Source organism: Nelumbo lutea, chromosome 2, assembly GCF_056320005.1.
Source record: "Nelumbo lutea isolate HS-2025 chromosome 2, American lotus-T2T, whole genome shotgun sequence".
NCBI classification, from domain to species: domain Eukaryota; kingdom Viridiplantae; phylum Streptophyta; class Magnoliopsida; order Proteales; family Nelumbonaceae; genus Nelumbo; species Nelumbo lutea.
In genome coordinates, this window is record NC_142685.1 from 58,662,769 (window position 1) to 58,683,209 (window position 20,441).

Below are 20,441 nucleotides of genomic sequence, written 5' to 3' on the forward strand. Positions count from 1 at the left end.
ATGAAACTACATAGACAACCAAGTTTTTCCAAACAGAAAGAAAAGGAAATAGAAAATTCCCTATATTCATCATGGTCCTCATGTACAAGCATAGAATATAAACCTTTGCTTAATTTTATGTTTTGGGGTGTGAAAAACAAAAATAAATCAAAAAGTATTTTGAGCATTTGCCAATAATTGCTTTTGAAAACATAGGGTCAAAACACTTTTAATCCCAAAAGCACAGTGCTTGTTGGGCTTTAAGAAACACAAAACATGGAGCTAATCAAATGCATCCTAACTTTACTGAATATATATATTTTTTAATTTTTAATAAAAATGAAAAAATAGTATTGTGATATTAGCATTTGAGATTTATTGATCTTTTATTTTTTTTTTAATATGAGATTTATTCGTTTTTCTAATTAAAAATCATGAAAAAGGAAATTGTTGAAGGTGATTTTTCAATTTATCTCTATTTCTTTTCTTCCTTCCCGTGGCGACTCGCCCCCTCACACAGGCAAATTCCCCTCCGAATCTCGATCCACAATTCTAAGGTGAGTTGCAAGATCGGACGGTCACGATCCTTCTACCAACCAATTTAACACCTTTATCCTCTGGTCTATTCTCACCTTTTAGAATGTCTCTCACGGTCTTACCTCATCTCAAATATCACATTCTCTACGGGGAACCCGGGGGGGGGGGGGTATTAAGATTCTAATCCGGAGGTTCCGATTGAATCATTTCTGTCTACTAACAAGTATCAATGATGATACATACCACTATGTCGTAGTGAGCAAATGGCCCCACAAACCTTGCAATGATAAGCAACAAAAGAAAAACTCAATTGATCTAAGGTCATGATTTGATTTCTGGGCCCACGAGCAGGCATTGACCATGACCTGGAAAAACGAGGGTCTACGGAAAAAACCACGGTTGAGTAAAGCACCATAACAAAGAAAATATTAACATTGAATTATGATTTATTAATATTAATTACGATAATAAAGAGTGATAATTTCGTAATTTTGTAAGGCCAAGCAATTTTGCCACGTGGCAACCGGTTGAGGCTCCTCGATTAATATGATGCGGTTGTCCCGAAAATTAGTATTAAAAGAAGAATTCAACTCGGCGCTTCTCATGTTATATTATATTTAATAATTATTTATCTAATGAAAAAATAAAAATATATATAAATATTAAAAAGGAAAGAAGAAACTCGTCTTTTGTGTTCCTCTCTGTATTTATATTTGTAACTCCGTCTCCATTGTTGTCTCTCTGACCCGAAGAAAATCCTTGATTGTTTGCGTTGATGGTTCTGTAAAGTTAGGGCTTTTTGGTTTTCTTGTTGTGCGAAGGAACGTCAGAGCTTTAAAGGTACGTTCTTTTGCATTGTTTGATCTTTATTTGCCCTAGAAGCTTATTCAATCCAATTGTAGTTGGTTTGGTTCTTACTCTGTTTTTCGATCTTGATTCGATCGAATTGAGTATAGAAGTCAGGATTCTTGTTATTGTTGTGAATAATTTGGTTGGACTCTTCGGTTTTAACCGTCCAATTTATTTCTTTTCTCCAACTGTAATCGGACTGTTCGTTGAGGATGTGAATCGATTGCCCCCTGTTTTAGGGCAGTGTTTGAGCGTAATTTGGATTGAGTTTTGTTTTGTTTCTTTGTGATTTTGAATAAAAGTTTTGGTTTTTCTTTTTATTGTTTACAGGTTATAGGCTTTTTGGGTGTTTGATCCTTTACTTTAAGATTCGAGGGGGTGGGATGTATTTGTCATGTGTCGTGTTCGCCTTCGAGGCGAAGGGGGGTAGGTGGTAATTTGAGTGTTTGGGGGAGGGGAGGGGGTGGGCCGTGGAGAACATGACTGATTTTGGGCCGCGGCTACAGAAGCAGGAGAGCAACGATGCTTGTGCCGAGTTCCAGCGGGGATTGGAGGAGTTGATGCGCGGTCATTTGGATGATTGTATGTCATTGGCTTCCTGTAGCTCTACTCGAGATCAGGACGATGACGATGAGGAGGGTGACCAGCTTGTACGCCGGAGGCGACGGTCGGATCTCGAAGGGGATGACTTGGCGGAGTCCTCCGCGGCGCGAAGGCGCCACTCTCGTATATTGAGTAGGTGGGCTGCCAGGCAGGCCCAGGAGATGATCACTACGATTGAGAGGCGGAACCGTGAGTCTGAACTTATGGCCCTCGCGGGTTTGCACACTGTCTCCATGCTTGATTCATCCTTTCTGAGGGAGTCACAGTCTCCATCTTCAAGACGGCAGGGGGCTGTTGAGAGACCTAACACCCAGGCATCCTCTCTCCTGCAAATGTGGCGGGAGCTGGAAGATGAGCACATGCTCAACCGTGCCCGAGAAAGGATGAGAGAAAGGTTGAGGCAACAGAGGAGTGTTAACTCCAATTCCAACCTCTCAAGCACTAACGAGTCTGAAACTCGGGAAAGTGAGCACCGAGGGAGTTCCGAAGATGCAAGTGAGAGTGAGAATGAGTACGGGACTTGGTCCCAAGGTCAAATGGAGTCACAGAATGAACATGGAGACCGCAACAATTCTAGCCGTGAACAATCACCAGACATTGGGGAAGTTGAAAGGGAGAGGGTTAGGCAAATTGTCCGGGGATGGATGGATAGTGGCATGAGTGACCATGCATCCAATGTTTCCCAGAGGAACAACAGTCCTAGGGCGGAATGGCTTGGTGAAACTGAGCGTGAAAGAGTAAGACTTGTGAGAGAGTGGGTCCAGATGACAAGTCAGCAACAGAGAGGTGCTCGTGGCAGCAGAAGGGAAGACCAAACTGCTGGACTTGGTGTGCAGATTGAACAGGTTCGTGATGGCATGGTTGTTGACCATGATGAAGGCCAACCTGAGCACATCCGGCGGGAAAGGCTGAGATTGCGTGGCAGACAAGCTCTCCTTGATTTGCTGGTGAGGATTGAGAGGGAAAGGCAGGGGGAACTGCAAAACTTGTTAGAGCACAGGGCTGTCTCAGACTTTGCTCATCGCAACCGCATTCAGGTCAGTTGCTTATCAAAGTGTTTATTGCTTTTGTATTTGCTCAAATTTAGTCTTCTTGTCTCAGTCCTGCATTTATTCTTGTCATATGCGATTGTGTAAAGAAAGTATTATACTCTGATTGAGCATTTTGAATTTTCTTATTGGGTTAGGACCTAGCCCAAGTGCTTAGCATGATTCATAATGCCCTTGATATGCTAAAATAGGGCATGGTAAGTCTTTGACTGTCTTCTGATCATTATGTAGAATCTGATTTGAAGCTAAAAAAAATCCTTATAGCAAGATAATATTTCTTTTGGGTTTTTATTGGCTATCTTTTGGTATGCATGGAGTTTTACTGTCATTTATAGCAAAGGTAGTATCACATTAAATGCACATTTCTAGTTCTTTAGAGATATATATGAGAATCCACTCCATGCATATTTAATGTGATATATGAGTCTACTTAAAATTCTGTAAAGAGATCCATGATTTTTTTTTATCAAAAAAGATCCATGATTATAGGTATATTATCTTTTTATGTCTTAAAAAAAATTAATAATTAGGTATTTGTTTCTAGAAGTTTGACTTTTATGATGGTGTTGATTCTAGTATATGGGGTAATTCCGTTCTGTCTATGCCATATTGCTACTTGTGAGTTAGATTTCTACATGAAGGCCATCCATGTATGTATGTTTGTTGTTGTGATGTTAACTGTGTACTGTAGCCTATTATATGCAATCAATTAGGATTATCTCTTTATAAGGAAGATATTTGATTATGTTTTATGGCTTGGGGATCTGATGTGGTGTTCTTTTCCAGTCATTACTCAGAGGTCGATTCTTACGAAGTGAAAGATCTAATGAGGATGAGAGACCACCTTCAATGGCGGCAGGTGAATTAGGCCAGTTAAGACAAAGACATACTGTATCTGGTTTAAGGTAAGTATTCTTTTTATGCAATGCCTGTTATATTGCTTGATTTTTTTCATATTCTCTCTTTGCCTTCACATGGTTTTTCCTGTAGATTTTAGATTACTGCTGTGTTTCCTTTCTGCTTATCTGCTCAGTACAAAACGCTACTCTATTTTTTCCCATGTTCTCTCTCCCTTGTAACAGCCTGGTCCCACTCTTTGGTTATTTTGAATCATGCATGATATGTTTCCCGTCCTACGGACCTCTGAAATCAGAGATCAATGTAGGCGATGGATAATTTTATCTACATGTTTTTCTTAAGACATTGGATGTTGGATGAGTGTGCTCATAATGGAACCCATTGGATAAGCTGGTTATTGACCACTGAAAGAAGTTGCTGACATGAACTTCACAAATCATCTTAAGCTATCTGTGGCATCTATATTTATCTTTTGAAAAACTATATTCTGCTCCATTGACTCCTTTGCCTATGGTTGGTGATGCTGAAAAGGCAATGCAGAAATGTAAGCCTGCATGAATGGTTCTTTATAAATGTGGCAGCTATGGTGTTAGGCCCAAACATAGGCATCAAAATCCTTATGATTTGCAATACAACCCCAAAAGGTTTCTATTTGAATCTTATGTATGAGTTTTTTTCTACACAAATTTTACAAATTTTGGTTTAATCCTACAATTTGATTCATGAATCACAATTCATATGATTAATGTGATTTAATCAATTCAATTAGGAATTAGTTGTCTACTTTGTTATTTTATTGTTCCTATTTAGTTTTGTCAAGGATGAAGCAAAAAAGAAAAGTTTTTTCAAGGGAGATTTGTTTTTAAAGTCCTTACTTAAAAAAGGATTCTAAGTTATTAAGACCTTTTAGAAAAGATATTGAGTTTATTTTCCATCATATGTAGGTTAAAGAGCCATTGTATGTAGATGCTTTGACTTTCAAGTCAAACTTGATTATATCATCGTCGGCTTCTAGTGTAGAAGTGGTAAATTCTCTTGTTTTTGTACTGTATATATGTTAGATATGAATTAAAAGTAGGCTAAAATCACACACACGCACATATAAACAAGTTTGTAAAAAAACAATGGGAATACTTTTACAATTTATGATACAACTCACGATTTGATTCAATTTAACCTTTTTATTATTTACAATATGATTAAAACTATTCAGAACATCCCAAAAATGTACATGGTTGCCATTTCACTATTCTTTGGTCTTCCGAGTTTCAGATGATAATCCTTTTCTACATGGAAAATAAAGCATTTTCTATCACATGCCTAGAGTAGGATATTTTTCCCATCTATTTTCTTTATAAAATTGGAAAATTTTGTACAAGGATATGCCCCTCTTTCAGTGATTTAAAAGGCGTGCCTAGGTGCACAGGCGAAGCGCATTTTAGGGTAGGTGCCTCGCCCAGGTCCTAGGTGCAGCACTTTCAAAAGGCACATGCTTGGTGCGCCTTGCGCCTTGGCCCAGGCGTGCATCTTTTGAAAACCATACAATTTTTTGCTTTTTTTTTTTGAAACTAGCAGCTGGGCCAGGGGCTCCACCCCTTGAGAAGTCCATGTTAGGGTCTTAAATTCTTAAATCTCACATTCGCCTTTTAAGAAGATATTTTATTAAGATGAACGAATGAACGACATTAGCAAATAGGGGGGGTTCTCGGAGCTTAACATGGACTTGTTTGGCTTGCCTTGAGGGGTGTGGCACAAAGGCGACTCGTAGAATTAGGAATGTAATATGTTTTACATCAGATTAGCTACTTGAAGTAATGCAATTGAAGAAAAAAAGAGATAGTGGGCTTTACATGCTTGACTTGGTGCATGGAGCTTGGAGCCTCGGATCTAGTCCCAACAGCCATTGTAACTGTACATTGGGAACATCTTGCCATGAAAGACAAGGTAGATATTCCCAATACACGGCTGTAATGGCTGTTGGGACCAGATCTGGTTTACTTTCTTTGGCCTCCCATGCTACACAAAATGCAGATCAACCAGTATCAGCAGGCTTTTATGGTTTTGTCATTGATGTGCATAACCTTTTTCTTTCCTTAACAATTGTGATTGCATTGGTTAGATAGTGGAAATAACTGGTTATTTGATTTGGAGATTCGGCTATCATAGCATGTTTTCTCTGCTACATATTTTTATGCTGCAATCTGGTGGCTGCTAGTTTGTTGTAACAGTAATAAATTATAAAGGCTCCTGACGAAATTCTTGTAATGTCCACTCTAGTAAATGAGGAAAGTTTGTAAAGCGTAAGTAGAAAACAATATTATCTTGTCCTTATGCTTCCAGCACAAATTAAGGTGGGTATTCGGGTTGACATCTTGAAGGCCACATTTGATGCTGTTGCTTGTCTTGTGGGTTTTGTGGCAAGAGAGTGATACCATTTGCACTTAAGCCCTGTCCTTAATAAAAATTCTTTTTTCATATCATAATATGGCTTGTCCAGATTAGAGGGCGGTCTCATGTTCCCAACTCATCTACATCATGACAAATTGCAAACTAGAATTGATCGCCCCCTCCTCAACCATAAGGCTTAATTTTTGATGGGTGCTCCTTGGGGAATCCAGGCCCTTGTAGAATGGGTGAAGTTTTCAGGGATTTGGCGGGGGAGATTCTTATAGCAGCAGACAAAATATCCTTTTGCCATGTCCAGAATCTGGGTTGTGCAGATTAGAGAGTGGTCTCATGTTGCCAGCTCATCTACGTCATGACAAATTGTAAACTAGAATTGCTTGCCCCCTCCTCAACCATAAGGCTTAACTTTGATGGTTGTTTGCTAGGAAATCCAGGCTTTTCTAGAATAGGTGAAATGTTCAGGGATTCAGCAGGAGATATTCTTCTAGTCTTCTTGGGCTCCATAGGCTCTGGATTTTTTCTAAGAGCAGAGATCATAGTCCTATTGCAAGTCTTTAGGTTTCGTTATTATATTATTATAGTGGGTTACCAATAGATGATGGAAAGTGGACTTATAGGTGGTTATTAGATGATTGAGGGATGGAAATGAGGGTCCATGGCTTTTTAGAAAGCATGCCAGGGAGGCTAGAGCTCTAGTGTCAAGATTGAAAACTTTGTTGAAGGGGGGTATGGATGTTGGTAAACTCTTTATCAGATAGTCTAGCTGGAGGAGTGGGTAGGATGAATTTGTGCTGGGGATTCATCTATGCATTATGATGCATGTATCACGGTAGACATATATTTGGTCATATATATATCTGTATTTTTTGTTGTTGTTTTGTTTACCCTTTACTGAAAGGTTCAATATGTAGGTTTCCTTTATTGAAACTGGGGGTTTGTATTTCTTGGCTTTTGTATCAATATATCTCTTTTGATTTGCTCACTGATCAACAAATAACCTAGCTATCAATTATCAGAAATAAAAAAAAACCATGCTACCACCCTGTCCCCGACTCACAGTTATACTAAGACAAGGAGACTTGTTTGGAATTATGATAGTGGCCAATGTTCACATAATTGAAATTATATTGGTTGGGCCGTTCTCCTAATTCCTAACCATTGCTAAAAATTACAATGGTTTAACAATGCTAATATTTCTTCAATATTCTGACCATACAATGTAAAAAATTCAGATAGCTTTTTCTTTGCCTTTCCTATGGTGGTGGGTTGTATTTGAGTATTAAGAGGCTTAGATGCCCATGAGTTCTATTTTGCTTGGTTGCAATATTTCTGAAGTGCATAAAGGAATCATTAGACAAGATTTAGGAAATGATAGTAGAGGACTTCTACTTGATAGCTTCTTCAAAACTCTTGTTTGGAATTTAGGGCCTGGTGGTTGGCTAGTTGCCGTTTTTGATCCTGAGAATGCAAACCACTCTAATATTCATCAGGAAAGGACGATAGTATCCTTGACCAAATGAGATCAGAGAACATACTAGAAAGGGCCTGAAAACATTTGAATATAGAAAAGTACGTTTGTAATATCTTGACTCTTGGACGATTTTGATCATATGCTCAATATACATCTAATTCTTCCACTATTATCTCTAGCATTTAGAAGATTATGAGAATGAACTTTAGATGCATAAGTAGATGTATGGAGCTTGTGGTCCATTATTTTTTAAAGATGAAAGGTAATTAGCAGTGAAAATACCAATAATCTACAAAGTCTTGATTGAACCATTTGGTTCACATAAAAGTATGATAAAACAATTAGATTATGCTTACAGTTATATGATTCTATAGGAAACATGCTAAGAAGATACTACCTTTGGATCATCAAGAAGAATAATCAGTGAAATATTGGTCCAAACAATCTAGAAGAAAAAGGGCATGACTAAAGCACTTGTCCTTTTTATTTTTTGTTATTGGCTTAATTCTTTTCTTTCCTGGTTATTTTATGGCTGCTAACTACACAAAGTGAGCTTCAATATGTGGACTATAAACTTTAAAGCACACAAGGCATCAAGTTTGAGGGGCTTGAGTTGTTTAACCCTCAAAGTCTGTCTCTGTATCCTAGCTTTTTTTTTTTTTTTAATTTTTATTTTGGTAAGTGAGAAACAAGCTACACTTGTCTCGAATTTAGCAACCGGGGAGAGAATTTTGAGATGTGAACATCTAAAGTGATTCTTACACTGAATTCATCTTCAAGTAGTAAGCCAACATGTCTCTCTAAAGCTTGATAATCTTTATCAAGAGTTTTCAAGTCTTTTATCATTGTGCATTTTCGGTTGGGTTGTAGATGGTATTGAATTCAAGCATCCAACTATTCAATGATTGTGTTCTATGTCTAGGATTATTGTGTTAGTTTGGACTTTGGATCTTCTCGTCCAATTTCTTGTTCTTTAACATATCCTAGTTTATTTTTTTCAACATTCTTTTGTTTTAAATTTCCCAGCTATTTGGACTATGTTTTCTGGATATGGTAATGGATGGACAAGGTGTTAGATTTGGAATTTACACTAGAAATTGAAGTACCTGACACGAAATGGTCTGGGTATCAATATCATAGATTTTGGGCTTAATTAATGTTGTATATTGATGTACTGCTGAACCACATTTGCACGAAATAGCACCTATACTAATTTTTCTTTTTGTTTGCTTTTCATTCACATCTGGATTGGATCTGTAGTTATATATTTTTTTTTGAATGGCCTGTTGATGCTTTTTTATGCTATCAGAGAGGGCTTTCGCTCAACATTAGAAAATATTGTTCGTGGTCAAGTGAACAGCCATTCTGATACCTCGTCTAACAACACCAATGGGCCCAGAAATGAAGTAATTCAGTTAAACACCCTACCCACTGCTGCAAATGAAAACCATGAACAATTGCAATCTAGGGGTCTGGAAAGTGAAGTTCGTCTGTTGCAAGAGCATACAGGTGAATTAGAAAATAACACAACTATTGAAAGCACAGGTTTGCAAGAACCTACTACTCAAGGAGGTGATTGGCAAGAACAAGTTACAGAAGATGGAGGTAGAGAATGGCAACAGCCTAATGAAGCTAATATTAATGAATGGCAAGATGGAAATAGGGAAGAAATAGATGCTAACTGGCAGGAGAATACAACCAGGGATTGGCCCCGGGAAACTTCAGGAAATGAGGGTGGAGAAGATAGTCATCTCCAAGAGGCACATGAAGAGTGGCATGAAGATGGTTCTCAGGAGGCTGTCGAGAATTGGTCTGATGGATCTTCAGATCCTCCAAGAAATCGACGTGCTGTTCCTGTTAGGCGGGTCAGTGGATTCCACCCACCTGATGATGACAATGTGTACAGTATGGAACTGAGGGAACTTCTGAGCAGGTATTGGATCTTATCTTCTGGTTCCAGAGTTTTTATAATTATTAGAGCTATTGAGTTCTTATTTATCAATGATTTTGTTGTGCTTACTTGAATTTTGCTCATACTGTAGGAGAAGTGTTTCTAATCTTCTTCGTAGTGGGTTCCGTGAGAGCCTAGATCAATTGATACAGTCATATGTAGAAAGACAAAGTCGTTCTCCTATTGACTGGGATCTGCATAGGACATTGGTCCCACCTACTTCGCCAGAGCAAGATCAGGAGCAGCAAAGAGATGATCAGAATGAGGATTCCCCAGAAACTGTTACCAGACCTCCACTTGTGCTGCCACCTCCACCGGTTCCCCCTCCACAGCCTCTTTGGCAACAGGCTTTGAATCATGCTAACTGGTCTCGGCACGGCATACATCGATCAGAAATTGTGCGCTACTTTTCTTGATTACACTTAACTAGAACCCTTGTAGCATACAAATTCATTTTTTCCTTATCATTTGCATTTTATGTTGAAGTCGGTCATTTTAAAAGATACATATGCTAATAGACAAAGAGGGGTTATTGCTTGGTGGAATGATAAAATCTCAGGCAGACCTGAATGAGGTTTGAGTTTGAGAGCAGCCATTTATGCACAAAGTTGCCGAGGTTTGGTCCATGTCCAATCCACCCCTCCCAAGGTCCCCGATAGCTGGGAAGTTGTGGTCCTTCTTTATGTCAATATAGGCATAGACCACTCATACTTGATAATATGAACTCACTCTTTTGATGCAAAATGGAGGTTGCAAGCCGTATTACAGTTAAAAGTGTTGGGTGATGTTTTGAAAATGGATTGTTACACCTTCGAACTGTGAAAAAGGGGAATTGGGGCAACTTCCTTGGCCAATGGTTGACTGATTTGTGGTTAAACCATGAATCTGAAGCTAGTCAAGTTTTCAAAACATTTGTATTAAGAAGTCATTATCAGAGTTGGGACTTTTAACCTGTATCCATGCTCTTTAATCAATGGCAACCTCCTGATGGATCATGACCTCAGAATCCACTGATATAGGATTTCTAGTGCTCCTGCTCCCATAAATCCCCCAACTTATGGGTTGGCTCCCCCTTGCACAAAACCTTATCCTTATAATTTGTCCACAAATAACCATTTATTTGGTTGGTTTTGTTGTTGAAAGTAAATTGTCACCGATTTTCTATTAGATGACTTTTTCCTTCTACTCCTTTTTCTATTGGCATAAATGGGAGATGAGTTCTCTTGTTGAGTCATAATCAATATATAAAAGACTATGTTCATTGTCATTTCTTCATAATGTGAACTGAACCTGTTACCTTTCAATTTCTCAAGTTTCTGCTGTTGCCTGTCCAATTTCTGTTTGAATTGATTGTGAATGCTATTTGGAGCAGGAGTGGGAGATCATTAATGATTTGAGGGCTGACATGGCTAGGCTCCAGCAAGGGATGAGCCACATGCAGAGGATGTTGGAGGCCTGCATGGATATGCAACTTGAGTTGCAGCGCTCAGTTAGACAGGAAGTCTCTGCAGCATTGAACCGGTCAACTGGTGGACAAGGTCTGTATACACTTCCAACACAAATGCACAGTTATAATGGTTTGTAAATTTGAATAGTACCAATGGAGGCCTTTAGTATGATTGTTTGCTGAATACTGTCTGATGGTCTGAGTCGTTTATGAGTCATTTACCTTGATTTGATTGACTTCAAATAATTTAATGCTGCAAGTCACCTATATCTCCCAATGCTTCCCTAAAAGTTGACTGGTGAAGTTGCTAATCATCGCAGGTTTAGGTGTGGAGTCATCAGAAGATGGATCGAAATGGGGTCATGTTCGGAAGGGAACTTGCTGTGTCTGTTGTGATAGTCATATTGATTCTTTATTGTACAGGTAAGTGTACACATTTACTTGCCTTATCTGATATAAACAAAATGCAATATGTAAATATTAATATGCCCATAACCCATCCATACTTGTACCTTGTCATTTGCAGATGTGGGCATATGTGCACTTGTTTGAAATGTGCAAATGAGTTGATTCGAGGTGGAGGGAAATGTCCATTGTGTCGGGCACCAATTGTTGAGGTGGTCCGAGCTTACTCCATACTGTAAAGAAGAGAGAGAGAGAGAGAGAGAGAGAGAGAGAGAGAGAGAGGGGGGGGGGGAATAAAGGATAAAGAGAAGGAATGATAAGTTGTTGGAGTCTTCTTACTGCCTTTTTCCAGGCTCCTTCAGGTTCTTATCTGTAGATTGTTTTGTTCATTTTGCCGCTGCCGTTCTGATTATTTCTGGAACATATGTAAATGAAATATTGGAATGACAAATGGCACCTTCCATCCATCATTCTGGCCTCAATAAAGATGTCGAATGGAATATGAACATCCTCTCTAAACTTGCCTCTGTTACTGGATAAAGCTGAGTTAATGTGTGCACGCATGAACGCGGGACACTGCATTACTATTAGCTCTTTATTATCACCAGTGGGATGACGTACATCTTGTCGTATGGTCCAGTGTTTCCATTATATTTTCAGAAGCAGAACTCTGCCAGTTTAGCATGCCATCCTTCTATCTTTTCTTTGCTTCACAGCCAGGTACCGTTCCAGTTTTCGGCCTTGCTCCTTATGAAACATTCTTTTTGAAGAAGGTCCAGTGTTTCCAAGCCTGTTTAATTTCTTCAACTCTAATGTGCCCAATTACCCATAACCACCAAGGGGGTGTTCTACAGTATGATTTTTCTTTTTATTTTTGTTTTCATTTGTTTTTGAATTTGCCATAAAAACAAAAAATGTTCTTGAACTGTATACGTTGGTTTTGTTTGGAAAAAAAAAAACTTTTCATGGTTTTGAAATTATCATATTGATGGGTTTAAAACAAAGATTTTATGATATAGATATTACAACATTTATAAAACATAATATTCAGTAATCAAATGAAAACATATTCTTTATACAAGAGGTTCAAGAAAATGTTTTTGGTTACAGGCTAATAATTTTGAAAACAAAAACATGAATATAACCAAGAACATGTTTTCCTGCATCTGTTTTGAACTCAATTTGAATCATATGAAAACATGTACTCTTTAAACAAGAAATTCAGGTAACATGTTTTCGGTTACAGGCTAATAGTTTTAAAAACAAAAAACACGCACCTAACCAAGAACATGTTTTCATGTGTTTCTGTTCTAAGAATTAATTTGTTATCAAACTAGCTGGTTTTGATGTCTCTTGAACTTGTAACAAGAAAAATAATTCACATCGGAGAAACGCCCAATACAGTGGGTTTCTTTGCATCATTGAAGTGGGTTTACATGGGTGAGAAAGACATTGCTAACAAACAGCTGATAACAAAGCTCAATGAGACCTGCTGCTTGCTGGTCCTTTGCAGGTTACATACTCAAGGCCATTCGGCCCTGATTTCCAAAGTCCCGGTATTGTCAGACAGTCCAGTTAATTGCTGGAATAACAATGTTACCCATAATTATTGAGCTTGGATTTTCTTTTCCTTCTGTAATTACATTCAATGATGCCATATCATATGAGCAAATTATCGAAATTGACATTCTATACTTGGTGCTTTGGCCAGTTCGCTTTCCTTTTTACAAGAATCCTCCTCCCTTGGATTTTATTGAATATGAATAAGGACCAAAAAATTAAGAATAATTATCAAAAAAATGAGAATTGGATATAAAAAATTTGATGCTAAAGCAGACGATTCATGTGAACCACCTCTTCCCACTCTTTTGAGCCTTGAGCTTCATGACGAGTTCCTCACGTTGAGCTTCTACCTCGGCGAATTTGAGGCTCATCTGGAAATACCGCTCACGCATATCTCTCAACTCTGCCTCTAGGGATGATGCCTTGCGTTGGTTGGTATTTGGATGATCTACATGGCTGTTTTTCTCTTCAGATAGTAGACTGGAGGACATAATAAGAAGGGAACTTTATCAGCATCAATTTTTAGGAACATCATGGTCGATAAAGTCGGATATATTTGCACATACCTCCTAAGCTGTTCTTTATACATATCATTTGCCTCCAGAGCCTCGGAAAGTTCATTCTCAAGAACCTGGATCCTTGATAGAGGATCAACTTCTATGCCTTTGGGGCTTCTATGGTCATTATGATGAAAGTTATTACCCTGTAAAAAGCCAAAGGGAAGCTAGAATGTCTAAAAATGGCAAAAAATAAATAGCTTTATTTGGCTCCATGACCAGTGCTAGGCCCATTTAGTGAAAGAATTGAAATAGCTTTATTTGGCTCCATCCTGGAACTACGTACTTCTACATCTTCACGGTGGATATTAAAGCCACCTCGTCAACATTCAGAATTTTTCAACAAAACAAAGAGGAGTAGCCTTGTAATGCATTGTTGAAAAGGGGGAGTATGTACATCCAGGACAGAGCAATTTTTTTTTTTCGAATTGAAATGACTGGCAATAGTATATACATAGTGATACTATTAGTTCCAAAGATAAGAGAAAGCGTGCAGGGAGTAATGAAGGAAACAATAACCTCTCCCAGGTATTGGTCAGCAACTAGATTGGGTCGATCTTCTGAAAACTGATCAGCCTTCTTGGATGGCAATTTTTGGTTTTCACCATGTCGATTGATATTTTCCGTCTTTTCCTGCCAAACATCAAGCCTGAAGTTAAACACTTGACTTCTGCTTTTCATTTGGCTAAATTGTCAACTAACAACAAGATTGAAGAATAGTGGGGGAGTTACCTCTGGGTTCAGTTCTTCATGAATTGTGAAAACATTGGTATTGGATTCAGAATATTCAGACAAATCTTTATTGCTGGACTCACTTTGTAATTGTTTTTCTTCTCTTTTCCGTTTAAGTTCCTCTTCAAGAACTTGAACCCTCTTGAAGTACTCATCTTTCTCCTCCACCAGGTGTTGTATCTTCCTCTGAAATTGAGAACTGGTTCTCTTAATTCGGCTAAGCTCATTTTTCAGCCCAGCATCCTGAGCACATAATGCTTCTATTGCAGCTAGATCACCCTTCAGCCTCAGAACCTTTTCTTCTAGGGCAACTTTGCTATGTCTACAATCCTCTAATTCAGAAACAGCCTCCTGCATGCTAGAAACTTTTTCAATCAATGAGACCCTTTCTGCTTTCAATTCTTCAAAGTCTCCGGACAGTAGCTGCAATGAAGACTCCAGTTTTTCCTTCTCAAACTTGGTTTCATTGAGTGAGTTCCTAAGAGACAAAATTTCGTCCTGAAGTTGTGATATTTTCTGCAACTGAGTTTTCAAGCTGGCAATTTCTTCCAATAGTTGTTGCCTTTCATACTCACACGATGTAAGTTTTCGTTCAAGACCACTGGCAGTACTTCTAAATTTCTCTTCACTAGATTTTACATCCTCTAACAATCTCATTAGTTTCCCATGGTCAGAAATTAGCAGTTCATGGCTTTGCCTGGACACAGTAAGTTCATCGATCAAAGCTTGAATCTTTGCCGCATTTTCTACTCGGAGAGTAGCTAGTTCATTCTCAGATGACTCAACTTTAGCTTGGACCTCTTGAAGAGAATCTTCCAGTTTTGCTTTATCAGCACGTAAACATGGTACTTCAAGTATTGCATCTGAGGCTAATCTTTCTCTTTCATCATGAGTTGCTGATATCTGATCAATGAGGTGAGCTACCTCTCTTTGGAGCTTCTCAACTTCGGCAGTTTTGTCCAAGTACTTCTGATTTATTAAGTTCATCTCCAGAACAAGTTTCTCTTTGTGCTCCTTGTTTTCATGGAGTAGAGCATCCAGTTCTGAACTCAGGAGTTTCTCTTTCAAAGTAGTATCTTCATATACTAAGGAAAGTTTTCTCTCTAAAAGTTCAACTTTGCTGGAGCAATCAGAGAATTTTATTCTTGATTCCAACAATCGGGACTCCAAGTGCATGCAGCGCTCATGCAACTCTAGCTTTTGATTCCTCAATTCTCCATTCAGCTTCTGAAGAGAGCTGCATTCTTCAATGAGACTTTCAGCTGTAATTTGCAATTTTGGATTGGCTCTCTTCAGATATTCACATTCTTCTTGAGATTCTGACCATCGCTTTTGCATGTCCTGTAATTTTTGTTTGAAATCCACTTTTTGAGCCTCTATTTCAGTTACCAACCTTCCAATCTCATCTTGGAGATTACTGGCAAGAGATTTTGAATTGTCTAGTTCCAAGCGACTGGACTCCTTTTCATCTGTCAAATATCTTAACTGAGCTTCAAATGCCGATATGCGTTCTGATAACTTTATGTTCTCTTCTTCTAGATCACACAAATGAACTTCCAATTCATGCTTTTCACTTTCTAGATCTGAGCATTTCCTTTGAAGAGTCTTATTTGCAGAAGCATAGGAAGCCACGCTGTTGCTAAGAACCATCAAATCATGTCGTACATCATCCAAACATTTTGATGCAATACTCTTTTCCCTGAGTACAATTTCCATATTCTCCTCCAAATGGTTTTTTTCCTTTTGAAGAGTAGAAAACTGAGACTCTATCTTTCTATGAGAATGCCTAAGATCATCAACCTCTTCTATCTTTAGAGACAAACTAGCTGCAAGCTCCTCTACCTCAGATTGCCTTGCCACCAGTTCCTTTCTCAAATCAGCAACTCCATCCTCCAGTTTCATTTCCAAACTCTCACATTCTTCAATTGAAAGATGAGCATTCTCATTCAAACTGCATTGGTCAAACTTCTTTTGTGCTTCAGAATCATCTACATCCCTCTCCTTGATATCTACCTTATTTTGAAGTGCATCTTCACACTTAATCTTTGCTTCCAATAATTTATTCAGCAAAATAAAATTGCTTAAGATAGCCTCAGCTTGTTCTTTGAGACAAATTGTATCTGTACTGCTCAATATTGCTAAACTATCAAGATCATCTTCACAGTTAGTATTTTCATGAGAACAAACACTACAACATGACTTCCTTGCATGAGCTAATGCCAACCGAAGTTGACTATCTAATTCAGTGAATATCCTTGAGATTTCTATGGGAAAGTTTGGGTCAGAATTTTCAGATCTTACACAAGAAACAAAGAGTTGGTCCTCTTTGTCAGTTTTTCTTTCTTGATACCCCTCCAACTGTCGTTGCAATGCAGTAATTTCTAATTCTCGCTCTTGCATTTCAGCCTGTCTTTTGTGAAGTTGGGAATCAAGATTACAGGCTTTATCCTTAGAGAGTTGCAGCTGAAACTCCAGTTCAGTACACTTTTCCTGAAGATCTATCAATTGACCTTGTAAGTGGCTGGTGGCAACTCCTTCACTAAACATCTCTTTTCTATTCAGTTCATCTTCCAGCTGGAGTATTTGGGATCCAGGGTTGCTGACTTTAGGCTCAGAAGTACTGGTAAAAACATCAACCTCATTAAAAGAAGCTCCTGATTGGAGATCCTTTTTTGATTTCTCAAGCTTAAGTATAAGCTCAAGGTTTTCATCTGTGAGCTCATTGCAATCTCTCTCTAGCTCCTGGACTTTTGCTTTTAATGCCTGGATTTCCTTGGTAAGATCAGGATCACCTCCACCATCCAACCTTATGTCCTCAGAACTAGGACTACCAGATAACTTTGCTTCTAAGTTAATTATATATTCTTCTTTCATGGATAGCTTATGTCTCCATTCAGCCTCAACATCCAATACGGTTTGGTTCCTCGGGCTCCGCTCAACCTCAATCACCTGGTTTTTTTCTTCCAGGGCTTTCTCTAGCATCTGTACAGTAGTTTGCAAACTCTTTTGGGATTCCTGCAGCTCCATCAGCTGGGACACCAAATTAGATGTGTCATCGACCGCTCCATCCAAATTAGATGAGGCCTTTCTTGTCTTCTCAAATGAAGATCCCTTTGTTAAATTTAATTCCCCACTATCATCATTTCTACAGTTACAGCTTTGAAGTGCTGAAAGATTATCTATTTCCAACCTCTGCTTCTCTATGGTCTCTTCTAATTCCTGAAGAATAGAAACAAGCTCAATGTTTGATTCTTGAGTTTTTTGCAGCTGCAGAGTCAAATTTGCATTGGATTCCTGCTGAAATTTTATCTCATCCTCTAATTCCCTCTGAATATGGGTTATACCTTCTGCCTGAAAACTTGAACTTTCTGTTGCTGTCTTTTTCTCTGTTGATTCCTCCAATAGTGTTTTCAGTTGTTCAATTTCCTGTTTCAACCCATCACGCTCACTGTATGCTCCTGAAAGCTCCATATTAAGATCAGCTTGCCGCCGGGACTGGTCAGAACATTCCTTCTTCACTATTTCCAGATCAAACATTAACTTCCGGGCATTTCTTTCCCACATCCTAGCTTCAGCTCGGAGCTCCTCAATTGTTTCTTCTGCAACATCAAGCAATTCTTTAGAAGAACCAACATTCTTCATGGATGACATGGCAGTCAATGGATGCTGAATCTGGTGATGGTTGCTTGAACCTGAGGCCCTTGAATTAAACGATGAATGATTGGATCGAGACAGATCACTAGAAGGATAAGTTCCATATGGAATACTATTTGGGGAGCCAGTTGAATCTTGCCTTCCAATCAGATTATATACACCATCATTTAAATTGTTCCCAGGGGAGAAGCTTACCCTGTCTATGGAACCATCAGCTGAGTCAGAGCTATGGCGTGACTCTGATGCTGAAAAACTTGGGTCCTGCAGTGCAGTGGAAAAGAATTTTTTTTAGAAAAACAGGGAGAAAGTGGAGGCCAAGTGTTCATAGCTTCCTGGAAAGGAAAGCCAAATCAGTATTAAAAAAACAAACAAACAAAAAAAGGGAAAATGAAATCAGATAAATTAATTTGTCTACATAGAAAAATTTCTTGGACATTAGACTCTTTATCAGCCTCATTAAAATTGTAAGGAAAGTCACAAAGGAGATAAAGCAACCATCAAGGGCCTGTTCAAATTACTTCTGAAATATATTACCTCAGATGCAAACTGGCAAGGGTCAGGTCAGGTCCAGATCATGGTAGACCCAGTCCTGATCTAATAAGGAAATAAGCATACCAGATTCAGATCCAGATCATATAGCCTATAGGATATGCAATAGCACCAGATCATATAGCCTATACGATCTGCAAGTAACCGCACCAGAACCAACCCTATTGTTTGTCAGGCTTATTGGTTCTGACCAATAAGAACTATATCTAACATGGCCAAATTGGAATATTATTTTAATAATTAAACCATTGGTTCACTTTATAGTTAGACTTACAAAACTGGTAGTTTATTAACAAACCTGCTAAATGAAAAGTTTAGACATATTATTTTAATGATAAACCTGTAAGAGGAACTGAAAAATCTAAAAACTAGGGGGTTACTTTGTCATACTCGATGAAGGTGCAATTTGAAGACCATGGCCCCTTTGTTTTGAAGGTATGCAGACTTTTCTGGAGGCAGTCAAAGAATGGGGATCCATATTCAATATTTAGGAGTTGGGTTGCCACATGATGTAAAACAAGCTGCGGCTGTTGAAATAATAGGTAAAGAATTGAAAGTGGAATGTTTTCCCCAAGTGGAAAGAAGAAACATATGATGCTTGCAATACTAACTGATATTGATTGGAAAGAGAGTGAGGTAGTCTTTCAGATGAAGAAAAGAATACTAGGTTCATGGTCAAACGTAACACTTTCCTACAAAGAAGAGATAAAGTTGACTTGAAACAGGACGCTAGAGTATTGTGGATAAAATCAGGGGCTAACACCATCAGTTTCTTTTTTTTTTTTTTTTACCTGCTGTATAGCTAACAAAAGAAACAGGAAGAAGACAATCAAAAGAATGCTGGTGGATGGGAAAATAGAAGAGGATGAATACAAGGAAGCATTGAATTAATTGAATTCTTATCATGCTAAACCATATTTCTTTTTGGTAAATATTAGGAAACATTGAAAAATCCTTTCAGAGAGGAAGAAGTGTGGAGGATAATAAAAGAGATGGAGGGTGAATGGTTTTACAATGTCTTTCTTCAAAAGGTGCTGGGAAGTAGTGAAGAAAGACATCATGAGAATGCTAACAGACCTTCACTCAAATTCAGGTTTTGAAAGAAACCTAAATGAAACATTTATAGCACTTATCCTGAAGACTGGATGGGCAATGGAGTTGAAAGGTTTCAACAATAACTCTATTGGAGAGAATGCACAAAATAATCATTAAGATCTTGGCCCCAAGGATACAGGTTTGCTTGCATTTATTTTACAAACTCCAGGCACATTTCCCTATGGAGGCAAGTTTTCCATGAAATGAGCTACAGACTGTTGACTTAGACGTGGTGCACCAAGGGTAGTATGCAAAGTTGACATAGAAAAGGCAAATGATGATTATGCATGCTGAAACTTTCTGGACCATATTTTGGGGAAGGACATTAGGTGTGTTCAAAGGGATAATGGAGGAAATTTCTTACTAAGCCACTCGAGACCAATTGGTTTTGAGAACTCATTAGAGGTGTAATTGTTAACTAATCTAGGGTTAAAAACTTAATTGCATGGTAGGGTCTGTTGACAGCACCATGCAAACAAGATTTAGCTCTATTGTAGTGGAACATTATCCCATTCTATACAGCATCATTGACAACAAAAGTTCTCTTGTGGTTGAGTCGTATGAGATAATTGACAACAGGCCTGTCTTGATCACTAGGTCACAGGATTGGGATTTTTTTTTTGGTGAATTCACTTAATTATTGCAGAGATTTCAGAGATACTCCTCCATTACCAGGCATACAGGACTCCAAAATAAGGAGATAGGATAAATTTTATGCGCTTACAGTGCACTCTTT

General features: G+C 38.4%; 2 protein-coding genes across 2 annotated transcripts in view; one reads left to right on the forward strand and one right to left on the reverse strand.

The window, feature by feature from the left end:
* The first annotated feature begins 1,200 nt into the window (after positions 1-1,200).
* LOC148870976 (uncharacterized) lies at positions 1,201-12,025 on the forward strand. Its single transcript, XM_088971058.1, has 8 exons — positions 1,201-1,356; positions 1,696-3,005; positions 3,804-3,922; positions 9,062-9,685; positions 9,795-10,101; positions 11,076-11,241; positions 11,471-11,573; positions 11,677-12,025. The coding sequence occupies exons 2-8, from the start codon at positions 1,845-1,847 to the stop codon at positions 11,792-11,794; spliced, it is 2,598 nt and encodes an 865-aa protein (XP_088827184.1). The 5' UTR covers positions 1,201-1,356; positions 1,696-1,844; the 3' UTR covers positions 11,795-12,025.
* A 1,089-nt stretch (positions 12,026-13,114) lies between these two features.
* LOC148870977 (uncharacterized) overlaps positions 13,115-20,441 on the reverse strand; it is a 38,429-nt gene continuing 31,102 nt past the window's right edge. The window contains exons 6-9 of the mRNA XM_088971057.1: positions 14,408-18,322; positions 14,195-14,308; positions 13,685-13,821; positions 13,115-13,598 (exon numbers count right to left, since the gene is read on the reverse strand). Coding sequence (XP_088827183.1) covers positions 13,397-13,598; positions 13,685-13,821; positions 14,195-14,308; positions 14,408-18,322 — 4,368 coding nt within the window. The 3' untranslated portion in view covers positions 13,115-13,396. The remainder of the gene's footprint in view (positions 13,599-13,684; positions 13,822-14,194; positions 14,309-14,407; positions 18,323-20,441) is intronic.